At 39.6% G+C, this 24,946-nt stretch overlaps 2 protein-coding genes across 2 annotated transcripts; one reads left to right on the top strand and one right to left on the bottom strand.

The window, feature by feature from the left end:
* Nucleotides 1-3,273: 3,273 nt before the first annotated feature.
* Nucleotides 3,274-5,047, bottom strand: LOC128729456 (uncharacterized). The gene is made up of 2 exons (XM_053823042.1): nucleotides 4,197-5,047; nucleotides 3,274-3,295 (listed from the first exon to the last, which is right to left on the bottom strand). Exons 1-2 carry the CDS (start codon nucleotides 5,045-5,047, stop codon nucleotides 3,274-3,276), a joined length of 873 nt encoding a protein of 290 aa, XP_053679017.1.
* A 3,093-nt stretch (nucleotides 5,048-8,140) lies between these two features.
* Nucleotides 8,141-9,008, top strand: LOC128729460 (YY1-associated factor 2). The gene is made up of 2 exons (XM_053823047.1): nucleotides 8,141-8,279; nucleotides 8,494-9,008. Exons 1-2 carry the CDS (start codon nucleotides 8,141-8,143, stop codon nucleotides 8,811-8,813), a joined length of 459 nt encoding a protein of 152 aa, XP_053679022.1. The 3' UTR covers nucleotides 8,814-9,008.
* Nucleotides 9,009-24,946: the final 15,938 nt, after the last annotated feature.

The following is a 24,946-nucleotide window of genomic DNA, read 5'->3' as shown; positions in this document are numbered from 1 at the left end:
TGCCGGATCGTAGTGCGTAAGAAGCAGGTTTGATGATAGAATTTGTTTGAATGTACGAAAAGCCTTTTCGCATTGCTGGTTCCAGGTGAATTTGCCGTCGCTTTTCAACAGGTTATCTAGCGGATAACGCAGGTCGCGCATTCTTGGGACGAATTTTCCATAATAGTTAATCGCGCCTAAAAATGAGCGAACACCGCTCACATCAGTTGGCGCAGGCAGATTAAGGATTGCATCTATCTTTGTTGGGTTTGGTTTTAAACCATACCGATCGACGATATAGCCCAAATATTCAATGCTTTTTGTCTTGAACGCGCATTTTTCCGCTCGAATCGTGAACCCATAATCCTGTAATCGCTGAAACAGCTTGGACAAATTATCATCGTGCTCTTTGCTCGTTCTGCCTCCAACAACCACATCATCCATGTACCCACAAGCTCCGTTTAACCCGGCCAACATAGCGTCCATGATCTGTTGAAATGCTGCTGGCGCTATTTTTACTCCAGGCGGCAGCCTGTTGTATAAATACAACCCACGATGAGTGTTGATGGTGAGTAGTGGCCGATATTCTTCCTCAATTTCTACTTGCAGAAAAGCGTCAGAAAGATCAATTTTGCTGAAATATTCGCAATGGGCTAATTTTGCAAATATGTCTTCTGGTACTGGTAATGGATGTTCGTGCGATTTCAGAGCCGAATTTAATCCTGTGGAGTAATCGCCACAAATGCGAATGTTACCATTTGCCTTGCGAACTACCACTATTGGAGCTGCCCATTCTGAATAATCTGTCGGTGTTATAACGCCTGCTTTTTCTAAACGCTCTAGCTCCTTGTCCACGGTTTCTTGCATCGCATATGCTACCGGTCTCTTGGGCCTGAAAACTGGTCGACAATCTTGTTTTAACTGGAGCTTTACTCGAGCCTTTGTGCATAGCCCCGTTTTGCGAAAAACTGCCGGAAACTGCTGTCGTATACTGCTGGGTATAGCCGCCTCACTACAAACAGTGTTGCAGAAATTGTCCATTGGAATCGATCCGAGGTTGAACAGTTCGATTAAGTCCGCTCCGAGCAATAAAACATCCACCGCTACTACTCGAATTGTAGCCGCCCTACTTATGTTTGCGATCGTGATGTTGGCTTGAAACTCTCCATACATCTGCAGACCTTCCCCTGTTGCTGTTTTAGCTCGAACTGCAGGCTGAATCAAAGGCGGTTTCCCGATACGCTGCCATAATTGACGGTTGATGATTGTAATATCGGAACCTGTGTCTAACTGAAATTCTGCGGGAGTTCCATTTATAGTTAGGTTTACATACCTGCGGCGCCCACGAACACTACACACGTTCACTGTGACGACACGCAAGTCGGCTTGTGGTTTCCCTCTAAATCTTGGCAGATGCTTTCGTCGATTGGGTCTATTACAGTGGCCCTCCCGATGACCAGTTCGACCGCAATCACGACACTTGTGCGATTTGTAGGCACACTCTCTCACCCAATGCAGTGCTCCGCATAACCAACACGGATTTGACGGTTTGTCCCTTCTGCTTAGATATCGATGATCTTGCCGATGCTGATGATGCTCTTGCCGATGGCCCTGATGTTGCTGCTGGTTCGATCGAGATGCTGACCGCTGATGGTGACTCTTTTGTATTGCTAAGACTTTTTCGTCCCTAGCGGCAAGCAAGGTGGTGTCCTGTTTTATGCTTGCTATATACTGGCATTCTGCTGCAAGCTGTTCGAGGTTTGACGCCCTTGCTTTTTCAATGGCGGCCAATGCTCTTGTTCGTAACTCTGCATCTGCTTCTTCCTTCATGCCACATACGAATACAAGGCATTTGAATTGATCTTCGGTCATTCCGGCCAGTTGAAAATTCTCGCAAGCTCGATTTACTTTTGAAGCGTATTCCAAAATATCTTCTCCGACTACTTTTTTCGTTTGTAAGCACTTATAACGCTTATTCAATAACGACTCGACTTTCCCAAAGATTAGCTTCAACTTTTCCACTGTCTGCTCGAACGACAAATCTCGCGGTAAAGTTGGCAGAATGAAGTTAGAAAATCTTTGATGCTCAGTCGGTCCTAATTTGCGCAAAAGCAGCCTGCTTTTGGTTATGTCGTCTAGCCGGGAACCTTCGCTGGTAAAACGGTCCTCATATCGCGAATACCACATTTCAAATGTAAAGCCTGACTCGGGCTCGAACCGAAACTCGGTGATACTGCTTGCTAGCCATTCTACACGCTGTTCGGTGGTGTTATTCTGCGCGGGAATCGGCTGTGGCACTTGCGTTGCTGGTTGTGGGTTTTGCTGCGCAAATTGGGCCATAAATGTCTGCTGCTGTGCCAATTGTTGCCGCATGAGTTGCAGCATTTCCAAAATTATGCTTCCTTCCGCCGATGCTGCTGAAAATGCTGATGCCGATGATGACGCTTGGGCAGCATTTTGCGATGGCGGGTGATGCAGGCTGTGTGACGGTTGCTGCTGAGGAAAAACAGCTGCTGAATTAAATACTTCTGATATGCGTCGCTGTTCATCCGGTGATGGATTTCCTCCTGGGTTGCTCATCCTGCGCCTTTTTCTCGGAAACGGAATTTTCACACGAAACACACGGACGCGGACGCGAACCCGATACGCTGTGACAACGATGAACACGAAAAACGAATGAAACGCGATGGCGGGAAGTGGCGTTCTTTTACACGTGTTCAGCACAGCTAATTTGTAATAATCATACTTTTATCACGAACATATCCTCGTCGCCACTGTTGTGTCTACTATCGTTTATTTTATGTGGAATCAACGTAGAACGTAAAGTAGAATCAAACGAATGCTTATAAGACACAAAACGTAAAAGAACTATGTTGTATCTGTGATATGGTGTCCCGCAACGCACGCAGCTCACCCAACGCTTGGCTCTCTCTGACTGTCGGTTCCCTAGCCTGTCTACGCGCCCATCCTGATCCGGCGGTCAGTGCCCTCGGTCACTCACGCCGCATCACGCATATGACATTTGCATGTCCTAGCTGAGCGGCTGTCAATGCGTGGGCGCTATAAAATATTTTTCTACATAACACAAATAAACAGCAACGCCATCTAGACCTGCTAGCATAACATCCATCAGCTGCTGAAAAGCTCCCGGGGCCGTTTTCACTCCTGGAGGTAATCTGTTGTAAACGTACAATCCTCGATGAGTAGTTACACTAAGCATCGGTCGACAAGATTCCTCGACTTCTACCTGAAGAAATGCATCAGATAGATCAATCTGGCTGAAAATTGTACAAGTCACCAAACTTGCAAAAATATCCTGGGGAAGAGGAAGCGGGTATTGATGAGGCAGCAACCTATCATTCAACCCCGTAGAGTAATCTCCGCATACTCTTATCTTCCCGTTTGCCTTACGCACAACTACAATTGGCGCAGCCCAATCCGAATAATCCACTTTGGAAATTATACCATCTTTTTCCAGCCGTTCAAGCTCATCGTTCACTGCTTGAAACATTGCGTAGGCCACGGGCCGCTTTGGTCGAAAAACAGGCGTTGCGCCCTCTTTCAGCTTCAACTGAATTTTCGCCTTCCTGCAGCAACCTAGTTTGCCGGAAAATAGGTTCGGGAACTCCTTCTGCAATTTTATGCTGCATGGTTCAACTAAACCTACGCGATTGCATACTGATGTCAGGGGCACGTTCCACAAATTAAACGCGTCCATGGAATCTTTTCCAAAAAGTGCCAAATCCTCCGTAGCCACACGAATTATGCAACTCTTGCACTGTTCCGCTACGATCATGGAACCTACAAACTCGCCTATCAAGCGCAAAAGATCACCAGATGCAGTTCTCGCCTTTATCTTTGAAGGAGTTAATGTTGGTTTCCCAATATGTTGCCACAATCTCTGTGAAATGATGGTTATATCAGCGCCTGTATCAAGCATCATTTCCACTGGGATTCCATTAATTGCAACATTGACGCATCCACGTCCGCTCTTAACTGCGTTGACCGTCACGATTCTTACATTGCGGTTTCGCCTAGTTTTGCTTGTCCACCGAGACGCTGCATTGCAAAACCCTTCTTTGTGTCCAAACTTAAAACACTTGTGACACTTATGGCTCTTATAAGTGCAGTACCTAGCCCAGTGGTCTTCTCCACATAAAAAGCATGCCAGTCTACTTTTCTCGGGACGTTGGTGTGGCTTCTTATTAATTTGCCACCTTCCCTTCGGGCTTCGACACTTTTCTTCGCCAATCAACTGGACTTTCCTTTCTCCCGCGAGCAAAGTTGTATCTTTCTTAAGATTCGCCAACTTTTCACCCAACTCTGATAGTTGCGCAAGCGTAACATCCTTTTTTTCTTCCATACGGCTCAGCAGTTTCATACGCACATCGGCATCTTCTTCGTCTTTCAGACCACACACAAAGATCAAACACTTCATTGTTTCCTCGCTGAGCCCGGCTAGTTCCGCCTCTAGCGTAGCCTTATTTATCCGGCATGAAAACGTAACATAGTCCTCTGTGCGTGTTTTTTGCAACTGAAAACACTTGTATCTTTTGCTGACGTCCGACTCCTTTGAACCAAACAGTGCCCGCAACTTCACTATGGTTTCCGCGAAACCAAAATCACCTGGATTTTTGGGCAGTATATAGTTGTTGTATCGCTCATGTTCCGCCACACCAAGTTTACGCAATAACAATCGCACCTTGGCATCATCCGGCAATTTTGCAGCATCTTTTTCAAAAAGCCCCTCAAAACGCCTGTACCATGCAGCAAACGTAACGTTCTCCTCCGGATCATAACGAAATTCCGTCACATGATTCGCCAACGAGTCAATCAGGAATTCCGGTCCGGTCGATTCACGCATATTCATGGACGACATCATACGCGTTAGAAAACTTTCTTGCTGCTTCAAAAATGCTTCCTGCTGTTGGTGTAGGATGCACTGTTGCTGCTTGAACATTTCGTGTATCCAAGCGGTGTTAGGCTCAGGGACACTGCCTTGCCGGTGGCTTTCATGGCTGCTTCGCGATGGCTGCTGTTCATCGTTGAGGTCATCTGGGTTCAGCATCGTGTATCTGAGGTGTGACTCTTTTTTTAATATTATAACAATTACTATGGTTACTTTCAACTATAATATTTCACGTAGATTTGTATTTTTCTCGTCGCCACTTTTGTATTCTAAGAACGTTACATTTTATTATACATTTAGTACGCACAACTTAATATCTATGTTTTAAAACATCCGTCCTCGTCGACGGTCCCGGCAGAAGAGCCCGAGTCACTCCCGGGTGCCTGTCTAAGTGCCCACGTCAACAAGGTCACTCGTGAGTGGCACATTAGACTACGCTCCCAACAGCCAGGAATCAAATAAGAGAGGACACAGTATGCTGCCCAGCGGCACGCCAGATGCGTTCGAGAATGGAGACAAGAAGACATCACCGATATTGACCAAAATGCGTCTATCAATCAGAAAGCTCTAGAGAAACCACACCAGCTCTACGTTTACTACATATTTAGTCATCTTGGCTAGGAGTGGAGCGTGGTTGACCGAGTCGAAAGCCGAATGAAAGTCGGTGTAAATGGTCAAGTCGTCAACCTGCATGACTTTGTCCAAGTAGGCGTAGCAGTGGCTCAAAAAGCTTACTAAATTAGTCTCGATTGAGCGGTTTAGCATGAAACCATGTTGGTCAAAACTTAATGAATGCTTCAAACCATGCATAAAGTATCTCGCAACCAAGAGTTTGCTACAGGAGCACAGCATGGAGATTCCGCGGTAGTTTGAACATAAGCTTTGGTCCTCATTCTTGAATACCGGAAACATCCAAGACGATTTCCACCGGCTGGGGAAACATTCCAACTCCAAGGATTTGTTGAATAGCGACGTGAAGACTGGAATCAGAGCTTCCTTGTAGTTTATGATTATAGCGCTGGGAATATAGTCAGGCCCAAACGCATAGGAAAGTTGCAAATCGTCGATAGCCGAGCAAACCTGCTCTTCAGGAAACACCGGTAAGGACAAGCCTGTGTTGGTCCAAGTTACCTTTTGAAAACAGAGAAGCAAAATGAGCTGCGAATGCATCGCAAATCTCATGGTCACCAGAGACAACAGTGCCATTAATACTCATAGAGGAAGTAATCCATCACCTTTACCCCCACTGTCTGCTCCTCGTTTATTTTTGATATTCTTCCAAAATGATTTGGGATTTTTTCTGAATCCAACTTCGAGGGTAGCAGTATACCGTTTATAAACTCTAGGTCTATAAAACTAGGTCCAACAGGGTGCCGTGCCCATTTACAAACGAGTTTAGCTGCGTCAATCCGGAGAACTACAATTCGTCGAACAGCATAGTGCAGACAGAAGAAAACCGTGAGCTGGCAAAGTCCAGAGTAGGAAACGGGCCAGGAGTACGAGTCCAGCGTAGGTTAGGTTGATTGAAGTCACCCATGACAAACGGAACGAGAGACGATCTCTCTCTCTCTTACTTGGCGAAGCTCGGAGCAAAAGGCGTTAATTGTTGCCAGATCATTTCAGCGATCCGGAGGCACGTAGATAGCGCCGATTATTATATCTTGATGAGATGCTTTCACGCGCACCCAGAGGCTTTCCGCCCAGAGATTTTTTGCTGTTCTAGGCTGACCAGATTTGAGGCTGAACACATTTTGGTAATACACTAAGAGATGCATTGAGCTGTTTCATCCGTTACTAACTTCAAGACTAGAGCGGAATCTCTTCTCTTGACAATATTATGTGGAAAGCATCTTAGCTCAAGTTTGCAAACCGAAACGAGTATAGTGAGAATAGCTGAATTATTTTGTACAGAAAATAATTTAATGGCTGAAATAGCATGTTGAAAGATAAAATAGATTTTTTTCAAAAAATTATTTTTCCAAAAATTGTTTGCAAAATTTAGGTGCGCACTACACTCGTATGCGCACTATACTCGATAAAATACGGTTTTTACCAGACTGGCAACTCTAGGCCAAATGCCCTATGCTATTTAGGCTCGTACCAGATTTTGTCACGCTAAAAATAATCCCTGGTATCTTTTAAGGAGCCTAAGTCTATGTTTAAAAAACGGCAATCACTCGAGAGCGGCTCAAAATATAAAATCGATTGCATGAAACATTCACTTCGGAGTTTATCCTCAGATACCCGTCGTGATCAAGCCCACCCGCCTGCGATCTTCGAACATACTTTATCTAACTCTGAAATAACTCTCTAACATGAACTTACTCCAACAAAATAAAAAAAGGTAAACAATATCTCAAATTGTTTCACGTTTGTTAATATAAAAGCCAATGACCATAGGATTCAACAGAGATTGAAGCAGAACGCAACATCGTGATTCGTCCCATTTCAACTACACACTCAAAGCAATGACATAACGTTTCACGAAAACATGTAATTAATGGAAAAATAACTCATAACAACTGCATGATTACTTTTAGAAAACTAATAATTTATAGAAAACATCACAACATTTAAATAAAACATTAATTTCGGTTAAACCTCCACCGAAATAAAAAATGTGCTATCATGTTTCTTTGTTTAGTTTTTCAATAGCTTTTAGACAATAGAATCCATTCAGATTATGTTTTTTCAATAAAAGAATGCAATACATTTTTATTAACGAATTCGAATCCAAATCAATTTGGTTTGATTTATTGAACACATTACGATCGCAAAAATCGAGTTTTTACCATCTTGTGTCTATAAAAGCCTTGGGATGGATTAACGTCTGTCAGTCTTGCATCGCAGCGTCAAATGCCATGTTGTCAAAATGCTGTGTATGTCAAAACTAGTTCGCTAAACGCACTGTGCCAATTGTGACATTCTTGTCAAATATCCAAGAGCAAACTGTCTTACATTACAAAAACTATTTGTTGCGAAAAACGATATTCAGAACAATATTGAGTCGTGTGAATTGTTTTTGTTAGTTTTTTCTTAATTAATCTTGTCTGCGTAGATAGAGTTAGGATGTGATGTTTGGAAAGACGAAATAGTCTCCCAACAAATATGTAAACAGGTATAGCACCATAATAGACCGCCAAAGGCTCTGAATTCGCTAGAAGCGATAGTTTTAAACAACAGGAACCTAACTCTACGCGTAGATCACTGTAACATCATTGGTGATGTAAAACGGTGCCTAGCACTAGAGCAATGGATAAAAGTAAATCTCCCGTCCGTCGCGCAAAACGTCAATCGAAAGTGGTAGAGGAAAATTTTTGGGACTGCAGCGTCTGCACCTTTCGCAATACAGCTGAAGCTTTCAAGTGTTTAATGTGCGACGTAAGAAAAGGTACTCTCGGATAGCAGAATATCAATATTCACAAATGATTGTAGCGGTGGCCATTTGTACTTACTTTCCATTAGTTTAGCTTTTTAGCTAGCTAACAATTCAATTCCTTGCCATGCAAATGTTGCCCATTTCTTCAACCATTTGTGTTGTGCGATAAATGGAAACGAACAGAGTGAGGATGCATTATAATTAATTTCAGTTTACTCCGTTCCAGGAACTTCAACGCGAAAGCCCCGGCTTAATTCGGCTCTAGCAGCACAGCAAGCGGCCACGCAGGCCTTTCCTGGGGCGTCAGGTTGTGGACAAGCCGTACCGAATGTGAAATCTCCTGGTAACGCAAAAAGTTTACGCATCAAAAACAAACGATCAAAGCATCCAGCTCGGTTAAAAAATATTGATCGCTCAAGCGGCCAGACGCGTGAAGTAACTGTTAATTCGGTAACCGTAGTTATCACCGAATACAAACCAAAGCCATCTGTTAGTCGGCACGATTCGAGTGAAAGTTTTAGTGAAAGTAATGATTCTAGAAGTTAAGTACTTCCTATAACTGCCTTGGAAGCTAGCTACATACCAGCATCAGTTCTCGATGTAAACAAATAAGGCATAAAGTCGACTTGATTGAGAATGAAAAGTATAACAGTAAAATTTTCATTGTTTTACTTAACATAGTGAAAAACCATCCTGCTACAAAAAAATGTCCAAGTAGAAAACATCGAATTACTTCCATTAACCACGTATAACTTAATGAAGAAGCCTGTTATTAGCTTTTTTCACTTACTGTATTATATTTTCTAATTAATTTAGATAGCTTTGGATTTCAATGAAAACAAACTCTTTATAGCAAAATGTTTATTAAAAGCAACCGGTGTTATGAGGAACGTTTTTAAAATCCAATTTTCTTTATTTAGAGGGATGTTGTAAAACATTCAAAAAGAACTTTTTCTCAAAACGAGTACATTTTTTCCATTAAGTTGACAGTGGACAGTCTATCATTGTAAATTTGTACAGTTACTAAAAACAGCACACTTTTGCTAGTTAGAACAGACAGCTATCATCGTAAGTTCATGATTATACTCGTTCAGTCGTGCTACATATACTAATTTCAAATTATTTCATGTAATTTAAAAATGAATGATCACGACGTTGGAATTCTAAAAAATAAATTAAAATAAGAATAAGTTATTTCGTGTTGTGTCAAAATCTGAAAACGAACCTAAAAATTTTTGTTTCTGGAAGAAAGATACGATGTAATAGAAAAGGAAGCCTAACTGCCATGTTTCCCAGTAAGCATTATATATATATATATATATATATATATATATATATATATATATATATATATAGATATATATATATATATATATATATATATATATATATATATATATATATATATATATATATATATATATATATATATATATATATATATATATATATATATATTGTGTATTTTTATAGAGACTTTGAGCCGGCGTGGCTACATTCGCCTCTAAATATATATATATATATATATATATATATATATATATATATATATATATATATATATATATATATATATATATATATATATATATATATATATATATATATATATATATATATATATATATATATATATATATATATATATATACATAAATCAAATGATAAAGCTATCAACCATATGTGGAAACTATTACGAATCAATAAAAGAATTAAACAAGAGATTTGTACGTAATTCAAAAGTTCCAGCTACGGATTTTGTCCAAAGAATACATCATGCATTTTCTAAGGGGAAATATAACTAGTATTCATCGAGTGCGAGTAAAATAAAATGGAATAGATCGCCTCGATGATCTCTGTACTTTGTATTTTCTACGAAAAAAGACGAAATTTTTTCCTTGTTGAGAAATTTCTATTTTTGGTACAAACGTTAAATAAGCCCCATTTGCATTTTTGACGGGACTTCGAAAATAGTAGAGCCGTTTTGTATTCAACATCCATAGTATATGTGATATATATATATATATATATATATATATATATATATATATATATATATATATATATATATATATATATATAGATATATGTATATATATATATATATATGTATATATGTATATATATATATATATATATATATATATATATATATATATATATATATATATATATATATATATATATATATATATATATATATATATATATAATAGGTTTGCTCAAACAAATTTGTTTAAATTGCTTCCATTAGTATGCAAATTCAGATGTTTTGTAAATATAACTCTGCAGATCTTAATAGCTAAATTGAACATGAAAAATAGTTTATTAGCTTCTATAATTTTACCTCATTTATTTATGATTTCGATGAACCATTTTTGATTTCAATAGTGTTTAGAATGGAAAAATCTCACTCAGTGATGACGTTCATCTCTCAATCAAATAAAAAAATATTACTTCCTATAAGGGTTTATGTTACAATTAATCTTTATCACTTGTAGGTTAATTCGTTCATCTAACCCATACTTTATGTTTGAGGACAGTGTTCCTATATCCTGGTTTCAATCGAAAATTTTCTCCAATGCTTTATTGACGTTCAAATCAAACTACAATTTCATTTTATCTGCAGTTACGTCTACGAGAATCTAAGATTCCACATTGAATTATCATTTTCACGACTATTGCATAAAAGAAGTGACTGAAATTTGAAATGTATAAAATCAACGGAATTGATAAAGATTATTTGACATAGCTGAAGCCTAACGGAAAACACGGCATATTACGCAATTCGAGCGTTATGTATGAAGAATGCTGCATATCAATTGTTAAACTTTTGGAGTCATTCCAAGCAACAGAGTAGTAGTAGTTCGTTTGCTTTTACTTTTACTTTATAATAAAAACTACCAAACAAAGTTAGTCTTTTTGGTTTTAATAGATATTTTGTTTAAAAAAGCTAGCCAAGCAGTTATGTTTTGAGGTAACTAAAGTTTAACCAATGTTCACTTGAAAATTAAGTTCTTATTCGCTTGAAAGTTGATATGGCCACTATAAACCGAAGCAATTTTTTAGATTAATCTACCTGCTCCGATGGTTGGTCATGGTACTACACTACCTACTACTTCTCAAGGGCTACATCCGCTTTACGGTCTTGGTCTGCTCCAAGAAAAATCGGAACCGCTCGCGTTAGAACGCCGTCGTCTGCCAATCGTTAATCAAGGCCTTTTTGGCAGACGCAATTATTTATGTAAAAGAACGGCTCGTTCTTTGTCCCTCCACACATACGTGGCCGAAAATCCTTCTGAGCATCTTCCTCTCGAACGCGTCTATGATGGTTTCGTCAACTTTGGACCAGGTCCATGTCTCAGATCAGTATGTGAGTACTGGAACTATGAATGTTTTATATAGTTCTTGCTTCAGCCGTCGCGAGAGGTATTTTGATTGAAGTAGTTTCCTCAGGCTGTAATATGATCGGTTTTCTACCAGCACCTTTGCACGTAATTCAACGTCAATGCTATTGTTGGTGCTGACTTTTGACTTTTGAGATAGGTGAAGTTTTAGACGACTTCAAAGATTCGCTCACCTATCTGTACATCACCCCAGCGTAAACTCGCATTAGTATTTGTTAGCAGAGTCGTTAACGGTGCCACCATCATTTTGGTTTTTGCCTCGTTTATCTCCCACCAGAGGTTCACAGTCGCCTGCTCAATCTGTTGATAAGCTTCTGCTACATAGGAGAGTCGCAAACCAATGATGTCTACGTCATCAGCGTATGCCAGAATCTGGATTGACTTTTAGAAGATGGTCTTCGAAGTTTCCACTCCTGAGTCCCGGATGGCCCTCTCTAGCGCCAGGTTGAAAAAGAGACAGGCAAGTTCCTCGCAGACCCTTGGTGGTAGCAAAGGGCCTTGATAAGTTTCCATCCACCATCACCTGACATGTGATGTTGGTCATGGTTATTTTAACAAGCCTGGTAAGCTTGGCCGGGATTCCAAAAGAGCTCATTGCGTCGTAAAGTTTTACCCTTGCTTTACGACAGCATGTATGCGGCTATGAAATCTATGAAGAGATGGAAATATTGGAGCTGCTGCTCCGCCATCTTCTCCACGATCTGCTGCATGGTGAAGATCTGGCCAGCGGTTGATTTTCGTTTCGGAATCCTCTCTGATAGTTTCCAACAATTTCTTCTACGAATGGGATAAGTCTCTTTTGCAAGACTAAAGAGAAGATCTTATAGGCACTGTAGCGTGTCTCCTTTCTTGTATATGGGATAGATGATACCAAGATTCCAATCCCAAGGGATCGATTCGCTATCCCACACCTCAGTAATGATTTGATGAATTTCGTGTTCCAGTGTTTTTCGGATTTCCTCCATTCTAGGAGGCAGTAGCATGATATCATCCACTAGTTGAACCTCTAGCTGTTCGTTGAACTGATCATTTAACAATTCATCAAAATACTGAGCCCATCGCGAGAGGTTCTCTGGCTGGTAGCTGACCAGATTTCCGTCCTTATTTTGACAACAGGTATAAAGGTCCAACCTTAGGTACAAAGGTTTTTCGGTGACCTGCTATCTCTTGGTAAAACTTTTTTCCTGGACCATATCGCACTTTGATTCTTTGGAGTTCCTGCACCCGTTGTCCTTCCCATTGGTTTTTTCTTGGTACGGTCTTTTTTCTTCTTGTCTAAGCCGCGTATGATTCTCTGCGCATGCCCGCGTTCTATGCCGCTGCTGCATTGCTCGGTATGCGCAGTCCTTACGTTCCGTCACTAGTGTCCTTTAGGGAGTCCGTGTTGAGCCGGGTCTGCATATTTCCCTCGTCTTTTTTGGCACGGGGACGGGCGATTCTGCAAAGTATCACTAATCCAACCAAATAGTGATCAGAATCGATGTAGGCTCTTCTAAATGTTCTAACGTTTAACAGGCTCGACTGTCTTCTACGGCTTATCACCATGGTCGATCTGATAGGAACTGGCTCCATCTGGAGACACCCAAGTAACTTTGTGGACGTCCAATGCGCAAACTTGGTACTTCCCACAACCAGATTGCTTGCTGCTGCAAGTTGGACCAATCTATAACCATTGTCATTACTGTGCTCATGTAGACTGTGATCACCAATGTATTGGCGGTACATTGGCTCCCTACCGACTTTTGCATTGAAGTCCCCCAAGATGATTTTAAGGTCATGCTTAGGGCACTTATCAATGATTTTTGCGAGGCGGCCGTAGAAAAGGTCCTTCTCCTCTTCGTCTTTGTCTTCGGTAGTGGCGTGAATGTTTATGAGGCTAATGTTGAAGAATTTGCCTCGCATGCGCAGGGTGCATATCCTATCATTTATAACCTTGAAGTCGATGACCTGGGATTACTGCCGCGGACCTACGGCAAAACGCGTTCCGAGCATATGGTGTCGGTCGAGGCAGCTGTAGTACATATGGTACCGTGTTTCACCACGTCTACTTAGCACACCATTCCCTAGCCATCGTATTTCTTGTAGTGCTACAAGGTCCATGTTCAGCGTGGCTAAGGCGTCATCTAGTTGCTTCAAGGCTCCGTCTCTGTGCAGAGTGCGTACGTTCCATGAGCCCATTTTCATCGCCCGGGGGCTTTGCAGTGGTCGGTCATTGTTAAGTCCAGTTCAAAATTTCCTTGTAGATTTTTCCGTAGTCAGTCGAGTACTTGAAGTAATGTCCTCGCGCCCAAGCGCCCAGTACCTCTGGAGGGTCTCGGGAAAATTTTTTTTAGCGTCTGTACGTATTTATTGCTACCATTATGTTGTTTTATTTTATTATGATTTTTGTTCACCTTTTCATGGTGCTGGTAAGATCATCTGCCTCTTATTGAGGATGATCAAATTCAAAATGAAACGAAGCACTTGTATGTATATATTGGACTCTCACTTAAATATAAGGTAAAATAAAAGCGTGAAAACTCGTAAAGAATTATTCAATTCGAAACAATACTTGATTTCTTCGACATAAGATTAACGTAATATTTAAATTTGATCATCAGTATTTAACTCTAGCATTTAAACAAGATACGTTTGAGCTAACCCAAATTTGAAAACATAAATCGAAACGCTATGGGTGGTGCATACATATAGGAGCCATTACTTTCAGGGTCCTATCAAAAGATGGGGGGAGACTATTTTGCATTTTTACCAAAATTGGTATACGAAAATTCTCTTCTGATGAAGTTGGACGTCATTCACGCTGTTTGGTGTGCAGCTTAGTGTAGTTGTATGCTTATAAGAGAGGATGGTGAGATAACACTTGCGAGAAGAGGCGACCGACTTTGGTGATGATCATTCGCAAGTATAGACAACGAAAGGAACTAATCACATCGGCATCAAGACTTAACCTAACCAATAACCTAATTGATTAAATTGGATGATATATGAACGACAAAACTCCTCGGCCTTAAGATTTTTGAAGGTGACACGAACGTTTCTTGCAATATGTCATAAATTTACAGGTTCTCTCGGTTGAACGCTTTTACATGGACTGAGACATACTAAGGTGTCCATAATGAAATAGGTGATACACATTACCGAAAGCACCTTTATATTAATTCAAAACTACACTTACCTAAAATCTAAACTAAGTACCAACAATGCTGTTGAACTATAATGCAGAATTCATTGACGCCTCTTTCACGTGGGCTATGTCGAAGTCTAACACAACTCTAACTTGCGGTCGAGAGGATCAGAAGGATTTTTGCATAAAAATAATTTCAGGATTGAAAATCACAATTTGACAAAACGCTCATGCTATTTAGAGAAGAGCTTTAAAACACATGCTTTCTCAAAACAGAAATAACATACACCACAGTAGGCTATCAACCAAACATGTAAAACAACATAAAAAGGTTATTTGGTAAAAAAAATTAAATATATTTATGATATTCATATGGTAAAATACTCATATTCAGAGTAAATGCAATTTTTACAATTGGTACAGCGTTCATAAAAACATTCCCGCTCACGAACACTTGACTCTTGAACACATGGTTATGGTTAGGATTTCTTTCAGCTAACTCTCGATAGGCACTTGCATATTAATCTTCGTCTAATTCTACGGGTAAGACGAAACGTAAACGAAGGTTCATGCATTGGCATAGATCTCGACGTTCGGTCAAAGTGAAATGAAAAACAAGTACAGAAGATAACTGGGAAAGCGTCCTCTAAGATCCGCGAAGTCTATGCGAAGGGCAGAGGCAAGATCGAATCAGATCAGAATGTGGTGGAATGGGATAAGTCAAACTGATCTGATGCATTGCAACACAGCGAGTATCTTGGATTAGTTCGTCCATCGATGTTGGTACCAGAGAGAAAGTGAGAGAAAGAGAAAGAGAGAGAGAGAGAGAGAGAGAGAGAAAGAGAGAGAGAGAGAGAGAGAGTCGCTAGTAGCACCAGACTAGATTCCACGAGGTCTGATCACCTCACCTCGTAGAATCAATGGTTTGAATGAGGTCCTCGGAATTATAGTCCTGCTATGGCTCTACGGAGGAGTGATGATCATGGTAGGCCGAATTTTGTGTGCGTGGTGGAACCTGTCTAGGACGACTGAGGATGGTGCTAGAGTTGGGAGGAGTTCGCTAGGTCGAGAGGTCCGCCTGTCCACAGGACGCGAGCTCCGCAATGCAGCAGCAACAGCAGTAAGGGTGCCAGGAAGCCCCACGCACACCCCTCGAAGACGTTCGTGGGCAGCAGGAAGGCTTTGAATTTGAATACAACAAACCGCCATGCACCAACAGCAACCGCACACTAGAAACCCGCTGTGTGTCTGGACACGTACACAGAACATACGTGCACAGGCTCATACGCACACGTAGGTACGATGGACAAAAAGGAAGAGCGCGCACAGAATTTCATAAATGACAAGTTTTGCTTTAGAAATTTTAGCTGCCAAAGAGCTGTGTGGTGGGAAAGAGCAGGATCGACGGAGAGAGAGAGAGAGAGAGAGAGAGAGAGAGAAAAAGAGCACCGCGACGCTATGCTTGCTTGCCCCGCACTTCTACGCCGGAAACCCCTACGGACGAAAACCCAGTACTTTCTGGGCCGAACGCTGCGCAGTAAGTAGTGAGAAAACCGAATTCGCTTATTTCTGGTTCGTGCGAGGTACAGTCGCCGCATTCACCACACACAGCATACGACGCTGCGGGATTCGCACGAACGACCATCATCGGTGAGCGTTGCGAGTGTACATTACTGCATCTATGGTGCTGCTTTGAAAATAACGTCAATTTTTAAAGGAATCTACATTAAAGTTCTGGATGAGAAGAGAGCTCGAAACGCGCTGCGAACCAAACCCGTCGGCCAAAGCCTGAGCCAACCCAAAGCACATCCTGCCCGTCGGTTCGGCCAGGGGTATGAAACGACGCAAACACAGGAGAGGACCGCCGACGTATGAAAGTGTGCGTGCGACTGCGACAGCGAATGGCTCCCGTTTCCTCGTTGACGAGCCGTGTGGAACGGAGCAGCCGTGGAGAAGCACGTGTAAAGGCGCATTGCTCTAAAGAGCGATTCTTCGTCTCCGTCTCTCGGGTGTCCGGTGCAGATCATGTGCATGCCGACGTGCGTGTGTGTGAACAGAGCGAGGGATTCGCGTTGGTGACGGGTCGAGACATCAATCCGCAAGAGCAAGAGAGCCGCGAACACGGGTGCCAAAAAACGAACGCCAGGATGGGCTCCACCACCATGGTCCTTGGAGCCGGAGAGAACGAGAGAACCGTTTTGGCAAACGCGTTTGGCTTTCGAGCTGCCTGGCTTTAAAGCTGCTACCATTTTCATATCAAGTTAAGTTGAGCAACTTGATACTAAAATGGTAGCAGCTATAATTTATTATAACTCAGCTAATGTTGGACGATAGTACACATACGTTCCATTACAAGCAGGCGATTGATCGCAGCATTCTTACTAGTATTGACAAACTAAAATGAGACAAACGATTAAGAATAAAATGTAATGCAACAAAATAGATATTTGCAACAAATTGATGGCCAAAACATGAATGGATTCACAGCTATACAAAAATAAAACAAGTAATAATTAACAATAAAATGTGGAAGCCAACTAACAGGACCCCTTTGCAATTCTTGCTATGAAATAATTATTTGAAAATTCGAATGATGTTCTATCATTGATGTTCTATCTAATCTTATAATTCAAAATGAATGTTTATGTTTATATATATCTATATATATATATATATATATATATATATATATATATATATATATATATATATATATATATATATGTATATATATATATATATATATATATATATATATATATATATATATATACATATATATATCTATATATATGTATATATATATATATATATATATATATATATATATATATATATATATATATATATATATATATATATATATATATATATATATATATATATATATATATATATATATATATATATATATATATATATATATATATATATATATATATATATATATATATATTTATATATATATATATATATATATATATATATATATATATATATATATATATATATATATATATAAATATATATATATATATATATATATATATATATATATATATATATATATATATATATATATATATATATATATATATATATATATATATATATATATATATATATTTATAAATAAATAAATATATATAAATATATATATATATATATATATATATATATATATATATATATATATATATATATATATATATATATATATATATATGTATATATATATATATATATATATATATATATATATATATATATATATATCTATATATATATATATATATATATATATATATATATATATACAACTTGGTACATAGGTGTATGATGGTCTCGGATTTATGGATTTGATTGTTGTTTTCTAGAACCTCTCAGGAGGGGGCCTCCCATACAACCGCAATTCGCGAATATTCATTTAAAAATACAAATGATGCCCAATTTCGTAGCAATTTGGTACATAGAGGTTTTAATACTAAAAAGTAACACTGGTGAAATTTCAGCCTTCTTAATAAACAACGAAGGCGGGCTCCCATACAACCCCCCCCCCCCCTTCCCCTCCAAAAAGTGAATATTATTCGCTTAAAATTATGAATGATGCTCGATTTGGCTGAAATTTGGTGCATAGATGATTCAGTCGACCCGAATGAAATCAGGTTTATCAGCTAGTTCAAAAATAAAAATGCATAATCGATTTGCTAGAATTACGCTTCGAAATGATATTTTTGCACATTACAGCAAGTTTTACTACTCAATATGATTTGAATGGTTGGGTGTGGAAGGAGGAATCAAAATAGACCAGGAGTAAGGAAGATTATTTAGAATTACTTTAAGGGGTGGCATAACGGATAGTGCGAAAATAAGAAATAATAGGAGGAAGAATTTATTGCTCATTGAAAAGAAGTAATAGTAATGTGAAAGAATCGATAGCAGAAAGAATCATAAAGGAGATTCGTTTATCAGGTAGAAGTGAGAACGTAGTATGGTTAAAAACTAACACCCTTTATGATGACTTCCTTGTTATGATAGAATAAGGTGCGTAATGGATAGTAGCAAGGAATAAAAAATGAACAATAAGTAGTATCTTTCTTCATAGGAGCTTTAACATATATTTCACGTCATTTTTGTGTCAACTTTCACATCGTTCAGTGCATGATATCTACATCAATGAATAAAAGCAGGAAAATTAGCTAGTTTCCATAAATATATCGCTATATCCCTAGTTCATTAGGTGATTTTAAAGTTTGTTGCACCTACATATTTTATGTCACATAATTTCTCTGACTACAACCGTTCATGTTGCTTTTAATTTATCAAATCCATTTTTCCAGCTTCGATGCTCACCTGCACATATATACTCGATTCTTTCAACTATCATTCTACGTGTTATTTCCTTCTCTCTCTAAATCCTTTCCCGATTATTGAAAACATTCCATGTCTATGCCATATAGGTTCATCAGAATGATCTGCATCTTGCTCTCTACATCTAACCTTCTTCTGTTAGTATTACTCTGGTTACAATGACTAGTAGATCGAGCGTTTTCTGTTCTCGGACGATCTTTTCAATATTACGCTATAGATGTTCATTTTTCAATCAAACCATTCAATCAAATCTATTCATCTATTCATTCAAATCTATTCATTCAAATTCAAAATCCATTCCTCCACGGAGAAAATATATTATCGAAGCCTTAAGTCGACCGTTGAGAAAAAACAACCTTAGCATGGTTGCTATACAGTTGTAGAGATAAAAGAAACGGCTAAATGCCGCTGTGTAGTAAAATTATTGTGTAGAAGATGCTCTTAGTGCTATGATGTTAACTAAATTTTGATACATAAATATGCGACGTAGTTATTTCGACAGAGAAGGGAGCTCGATAGTCGAAAACGCTATCGATTTATACAAGCAAGCATTGATTTTGGGCTCAAATCTCAATCGAGCCTCCACCGTGTGCCAAATTGACTATTCGGCTAGGAGAATCACAGAAGTCACAGAAATCCTTGAAAAGACGGTTCGTCGTGCAATGGTTGTTAAGGGATTAACAAAAGTATTATGTTTAAAGTGTAACTGTGTTATATAAGTGATAAAACGTATATATGAATTGCATCCGACATACTAAGAAATCGTAATGTACAAAGAATACGCTACTTGAGGAACAGCACTTTCTTGATACAATATTCTGTTACATGCGCCAGTGTGGTGTCTCTTGGTTTAAAGCCAGGCAGCTCGAAAGCCAAACGCATTTGCCAAAACGGTTCTCTCGTTGTCTCCGGCTCCAAGGACCATGGTGGTGGAGCCCATCCTGGCGTTCGTTTTTTGGCACCCGTGTTCGCGGCTCTCTTGCTCTTGCGGATTGATGTCTCGACCCGTCACCAACGCGAATCCCTCGCTCTGTTCACACACACGCACGTCGGCATGCACATGATCTGCACCGGACACCCGAGAGACGGAGACGAAGAATCGCTCTTTAGAGCAATGCGCCTTTACACGTGCTTCTCCACGGCTGCTCCGTTCCACACGGCTCGTCAACGAGGAAACGGGAGCCATTCGCTGTCGCAGTCGCACGCACACTTTCATACGTCGGCGGTCCTCTCCTGTGTTTGCGTCGTTTCATACCCCTGGCCGAACCGACGGGCAGGATGTGCTTTGGGTTGGCTCAGGCTTTGGCCGACGGGTTTGGTTCGCAGCGCGTTTCGAGCTCTCTTCTCATCCAGAACTTTAATGTAGATTCCTTTAAAAATTGACGTTATTTTCAAAGCAGCACCATAGATGCAGTAATGTACACTCGCAACGCTCACCGATGATGGTCGTTCGTGCGAATCCCGCAGCGTCGTATGCTGTGTGTGGTGAATGCGGCGACTGTACCTCGCACGAACCAGAAATAAGCGAATTCGGTTTTCTCACTACTTACTGCGCAGCGTTCGGCCCAGAAAGTACTGGGTTTTCGTCCGTAGGGGTTTCCGGCGTAGAAGTGCGGGGCAAGCAAGCATAGCGTCGCGGTGCTCTTTTTCTCTCTCTCTCTCTCTCTCTCTCTCTCTCTCTCTCTCTCTCTCTCTCTCCGTCGATCCTGCTCTTTCCCACCACACAGCTCTTTGGCAGCTAAAATTTCTAAAGCAAAACTTGTCATTTATGAAATTCTGTGCGCGCTCTTCCTTTTTGTCCATCGTACCTACGTGTGCGTATGAGCCTGTGCACGTATGTTCTGTGTACGTGTCCAGACACACAGCGGGTTTCTAGTGTGCGGTTGCTGTTGGTGCATGGCGGTTTGTTGTATTCAAATTCAAAGCCTTCCTGCTGCCCACGAACGTCTTCGAGGGGTGTGCGTGGGGCTTCCTGGCACCCTTACTGCTGTTGCTGCTGCATTGCGGAGCTCGCGTCCTGTGGACAGGCGGACCTCTCGACCTAGCGAACTCCTCCCAACTCTAGCACCATCCTCAGTCGTCCTAGACAGGTTCCACCACGCACACAAAATTCGGCCTACCATGATCATCACTCCTCCGTAGAGCCATAGCAGGACTATAATTCCGAGGACCTCATTCAAACCATTGATTCTACGAGGTGAGGTGATCAGACCTCGTGGAATCTAGTCTGGTGCTACTAGCGACTCTCTCTCTCTCTCTCTCTCTCTCTCTCTCTCTCTCTCTCTCTCTCTTTCTCTTTCTCTCACTTTCTCTCTGGTACCAACACCGATGGACGAACTAATCCAAGATACTCGCTGTGTTGCAATGCATCAGATCAGTTTGACTTATCCCATTCCACCACATTCTGATCTGATTCGATCTTGCCTCTGCCCTTCGCATAGACTTCGCGGATCTTAGAGGACGCTTTCCCAGTTATCTTCTGTACTTGTTTTTCATTTCACTTTGACCGAACGTCGAGATCTATGCCAATGCATGAACCTTCGTTTACGTTTTGTCTTACCCGTAGAATTAGACGAAGATTAATATGCAAGTGCCTATCGAGAGTTAGCTGAAAGAAATCCTAACCATAACCATGTGTTCAAGAGTCAAGTGTTCGTGAGCGGGAATGTTTTTATGAACGTTGTACCAATTATCAAAATTGCATTTACTCTGATCGTTGTGCCATGGTATCAAGCCATCTTCATTTAAGATTGAGGAAGCACCGCTTGAATGTATATTTTTACAATAGCCTTATTATGTTTATTTACATGTTTTTTGGTAGCCTGGTAGGCAGGTAGGTTGCATGTTATTTCTGTATATAGAAAGCATGTTTTTTAAAGCTCTTCTGTATGATCTCTTATCTTTATTTATCATAAATTAAACTTGTTTGGTTGATTAATTCAGCTAGGAGCTTACTGCACGATATTCATGCATGTATAGAAACCAATTTTTCAATTTTGTAAAATATTGTATGTTGAATATTATTATGCGAAACGCAATACATTTGCCACCATAAAAGCACTTTTGTATGGCATGTATGGATTCATGGATGTTAGGCTATTCAGGAAAATTGAAATATTTTATTAATGTATTGCTATGTATCTATTTTCGATAAAAAAAAGTCAATTTCCATATTTTGATCGGTGCATTTGATACATTGTAAAAAGACACCAATAAAAGTATTAAAATGAAAGCTTTCGGTATTAGAACTAAACCCGTAACTCTCTCTCTCTCTCGCAAAGATAAACGAGATAATGTAAATTTTGCTGCTTGCAGCAATGTGGCTTATTTGATTTATTTACTGGATTAGTTAAATTTTCAGCAAAAATGAATCTCCTTACTGGTTCCTTGGGTGGATTTGATTGGTAGAAATTGGGATGACCGCTGTGGTATGTTTGCCGGCTTTCCACAAGCCCACACTCTTTATAACATTCAAAGCATTGAAGAATATTTCATATTCTAATTATGATTATTGTTCTATTTGTGCATGTAAAAATATGCATTCAAGAAGCTGATAATGGTCGTAGAATTTTTGAACACGTCGCGAACATAACATTCTTTCAAGATAATATATTTTGAAAAATATGTAGCAGATAATATACTGCTTGCATTATACAATGTATCACATTCGAAAAGCGCTTCAATTACTGTTAATGAATAATTAAAAAAACGAAGAAACTTACATCGGAAATTAGTTACAATTCAAAGAATATAATAAATTTTACATAATGCAATCATGTTTGAAAAATACCATCAGACAAAAATAATACGATCAAAAGATTTGTGATTTGCTCAAATACGACAAAGATCTATCGTGAATTATGTCGGGGTAATAAATTATGAATAATTACAACATCAACTATCATCGAATTTGTTTGTTTATTTATTCTAAAGCTATATTAGATAAACGATGAAAAGTATAAATCTGTTAAATAATTTCTGTATATGTCATAAGGATAACATATTTTAACGTTACACGATAACATACGTTCAAAAATTAAGAAGTTTTGAAACACAGAGCATGAACATTGCAATGTAATGACCAGCTTGATTTAGTGTAACTGAAAACAATGTACAGAAAACTAAGTTTTGTATATGACTAGCATAGTCGATAGTAGTGTGATAATGACTACGCCCAATAAATGCCCAACTAACTACACGACTACACTGTCGTAGGCTAAGATATTTTTTTTATTCTAGCTTCAAAAGAAATGTTGTAACTTAAAGAATGACTCGCGCGCATATATTTGACTCAGATTTGGAAACACACTTTCGAAAGCGACAGCAATAGAAAAAGATACGATAAAGCGAAAAGAAACTGGAAACCTTTTCCAATGTGCTTCTTCGGCACATTGATTGCTTGTCTCTGCCCATAGGCTGGCAGGTAGCCGAATCTACTCAGGAGGGCATAATACAACAGGCTAGGTTTCAAGAAGGAAGAACAGAAAAAAACAATGAAATCCTTCGGGTTGGTCTCTTGTTTCAGACCTTTACAATGCGTTGGCCAATGCATGAAAACAAAGCAGGGGAAAAACATAAAGAAGCAAGTATTATTCCATGCAGTGGGTCATGTTCTACCCCGCGCACATTTCTTTAAAAAAACACACACACATTTCATCGTACCTCACGGCGGGCAAGTGAAGCAAGAGAACGAAACGACAGAACGGATAGGCAGCGGATACATGAACATAAGGAATAACGATTGCCAGTCGGATCAACGATTTGTACGAACCTGAAAGGAATAGACGATGCCAGTGCAGGACCGAATACCGAATTTAAGGATGGGAAGGTCATGCGACAATCCTACTGAGTTGGGAGAGTGTTAAGTTGAAAAAAAAACCATTGCCTGGTTTTAGGATCTAAAGTAACAAATTTTGTGGAAGACCCACGCTGCACTGAGCGTGCAAGCATCTTGTAAAGAATCTGAAATATTAAGAGCATAGAACCGTGCGTAGAAGGGAAGAGAGAAGCAAAGAAATAAGAAAGAAAACGAACGAATAAGAGACAAAGCGGGTCAGGTAGTCGTAATATTCGAAAGAGCAGCAAACCTTTACGAGTAAGAAGCAAATGGTGAACATCGTGCATCTAACATTATTTCAAAAACTATTTGGCTTCATCCTGCACAATCAATCACGAATGAACATATATGTGTGGGAGCCGGGCAAATACTTTTACCAGTTCCTGGAAACAGCCTGTATGATTGTTGTAGAAATTTCAGTGCTTAAACAATGTACCATAGTGTGCTCAATAATGAGCTGCTCGATGTCGGTACTGTTTACAACCACATATGTATGTCATCGAATTGATAGCAAATAATTTGCCGTAACAGGGAAACTAAAACATTGGCAATGGTAGTTAAAAAAAACGTAATTTTTAACGGGTAAATAACTAGCCTTTGGAAAACAGCCATTGTTACTAATGCACCTTATATGTGTGCGCTGTGGTAACATACTCAACGTGAAATAAAATTGTTTGTAACATAAGCTGTTTTACATCAGCCTCGATACACATGAGTAATGTTGACCGACCGTATGAAAACCCCAACGGAGAACGTATTGTTTTGGAACATCATACTAGCGCGAGCTAATAGTGCGTTGTGTAATTCTTGAAACATTACATATTGAAGCGCTCGTTAAACTGGATCTGTAAATAGTAAACCTTTTCAGGTTGTTTTGTTTTCTTGAATATTCGGTCACAAGCTGCTGAAACGAGTCTGGATGTTGTTATATGTTTTATTT

The sequence above is a fragment of the Anopheles nili genome (genome assembly GCF_943737925.1).
Source record: "Anopheles nili chromosome X unlocalized genomic scaffold, idAnoNiliSN_F5_01 X_unloc_14, whole genome shotgun sequence".
Classification (NCBI taxonomy): Eukaryota; Metazoa; Arthropoda; class Insecta; order Diptera; family Culicidae; genus Anopheles; species Anopheles nili.
The sequence above is the reverse complement of the archived record's forward strand: the minus strand, read 5'-3'. Positions and strand labels throughout refer to the sequence as shown.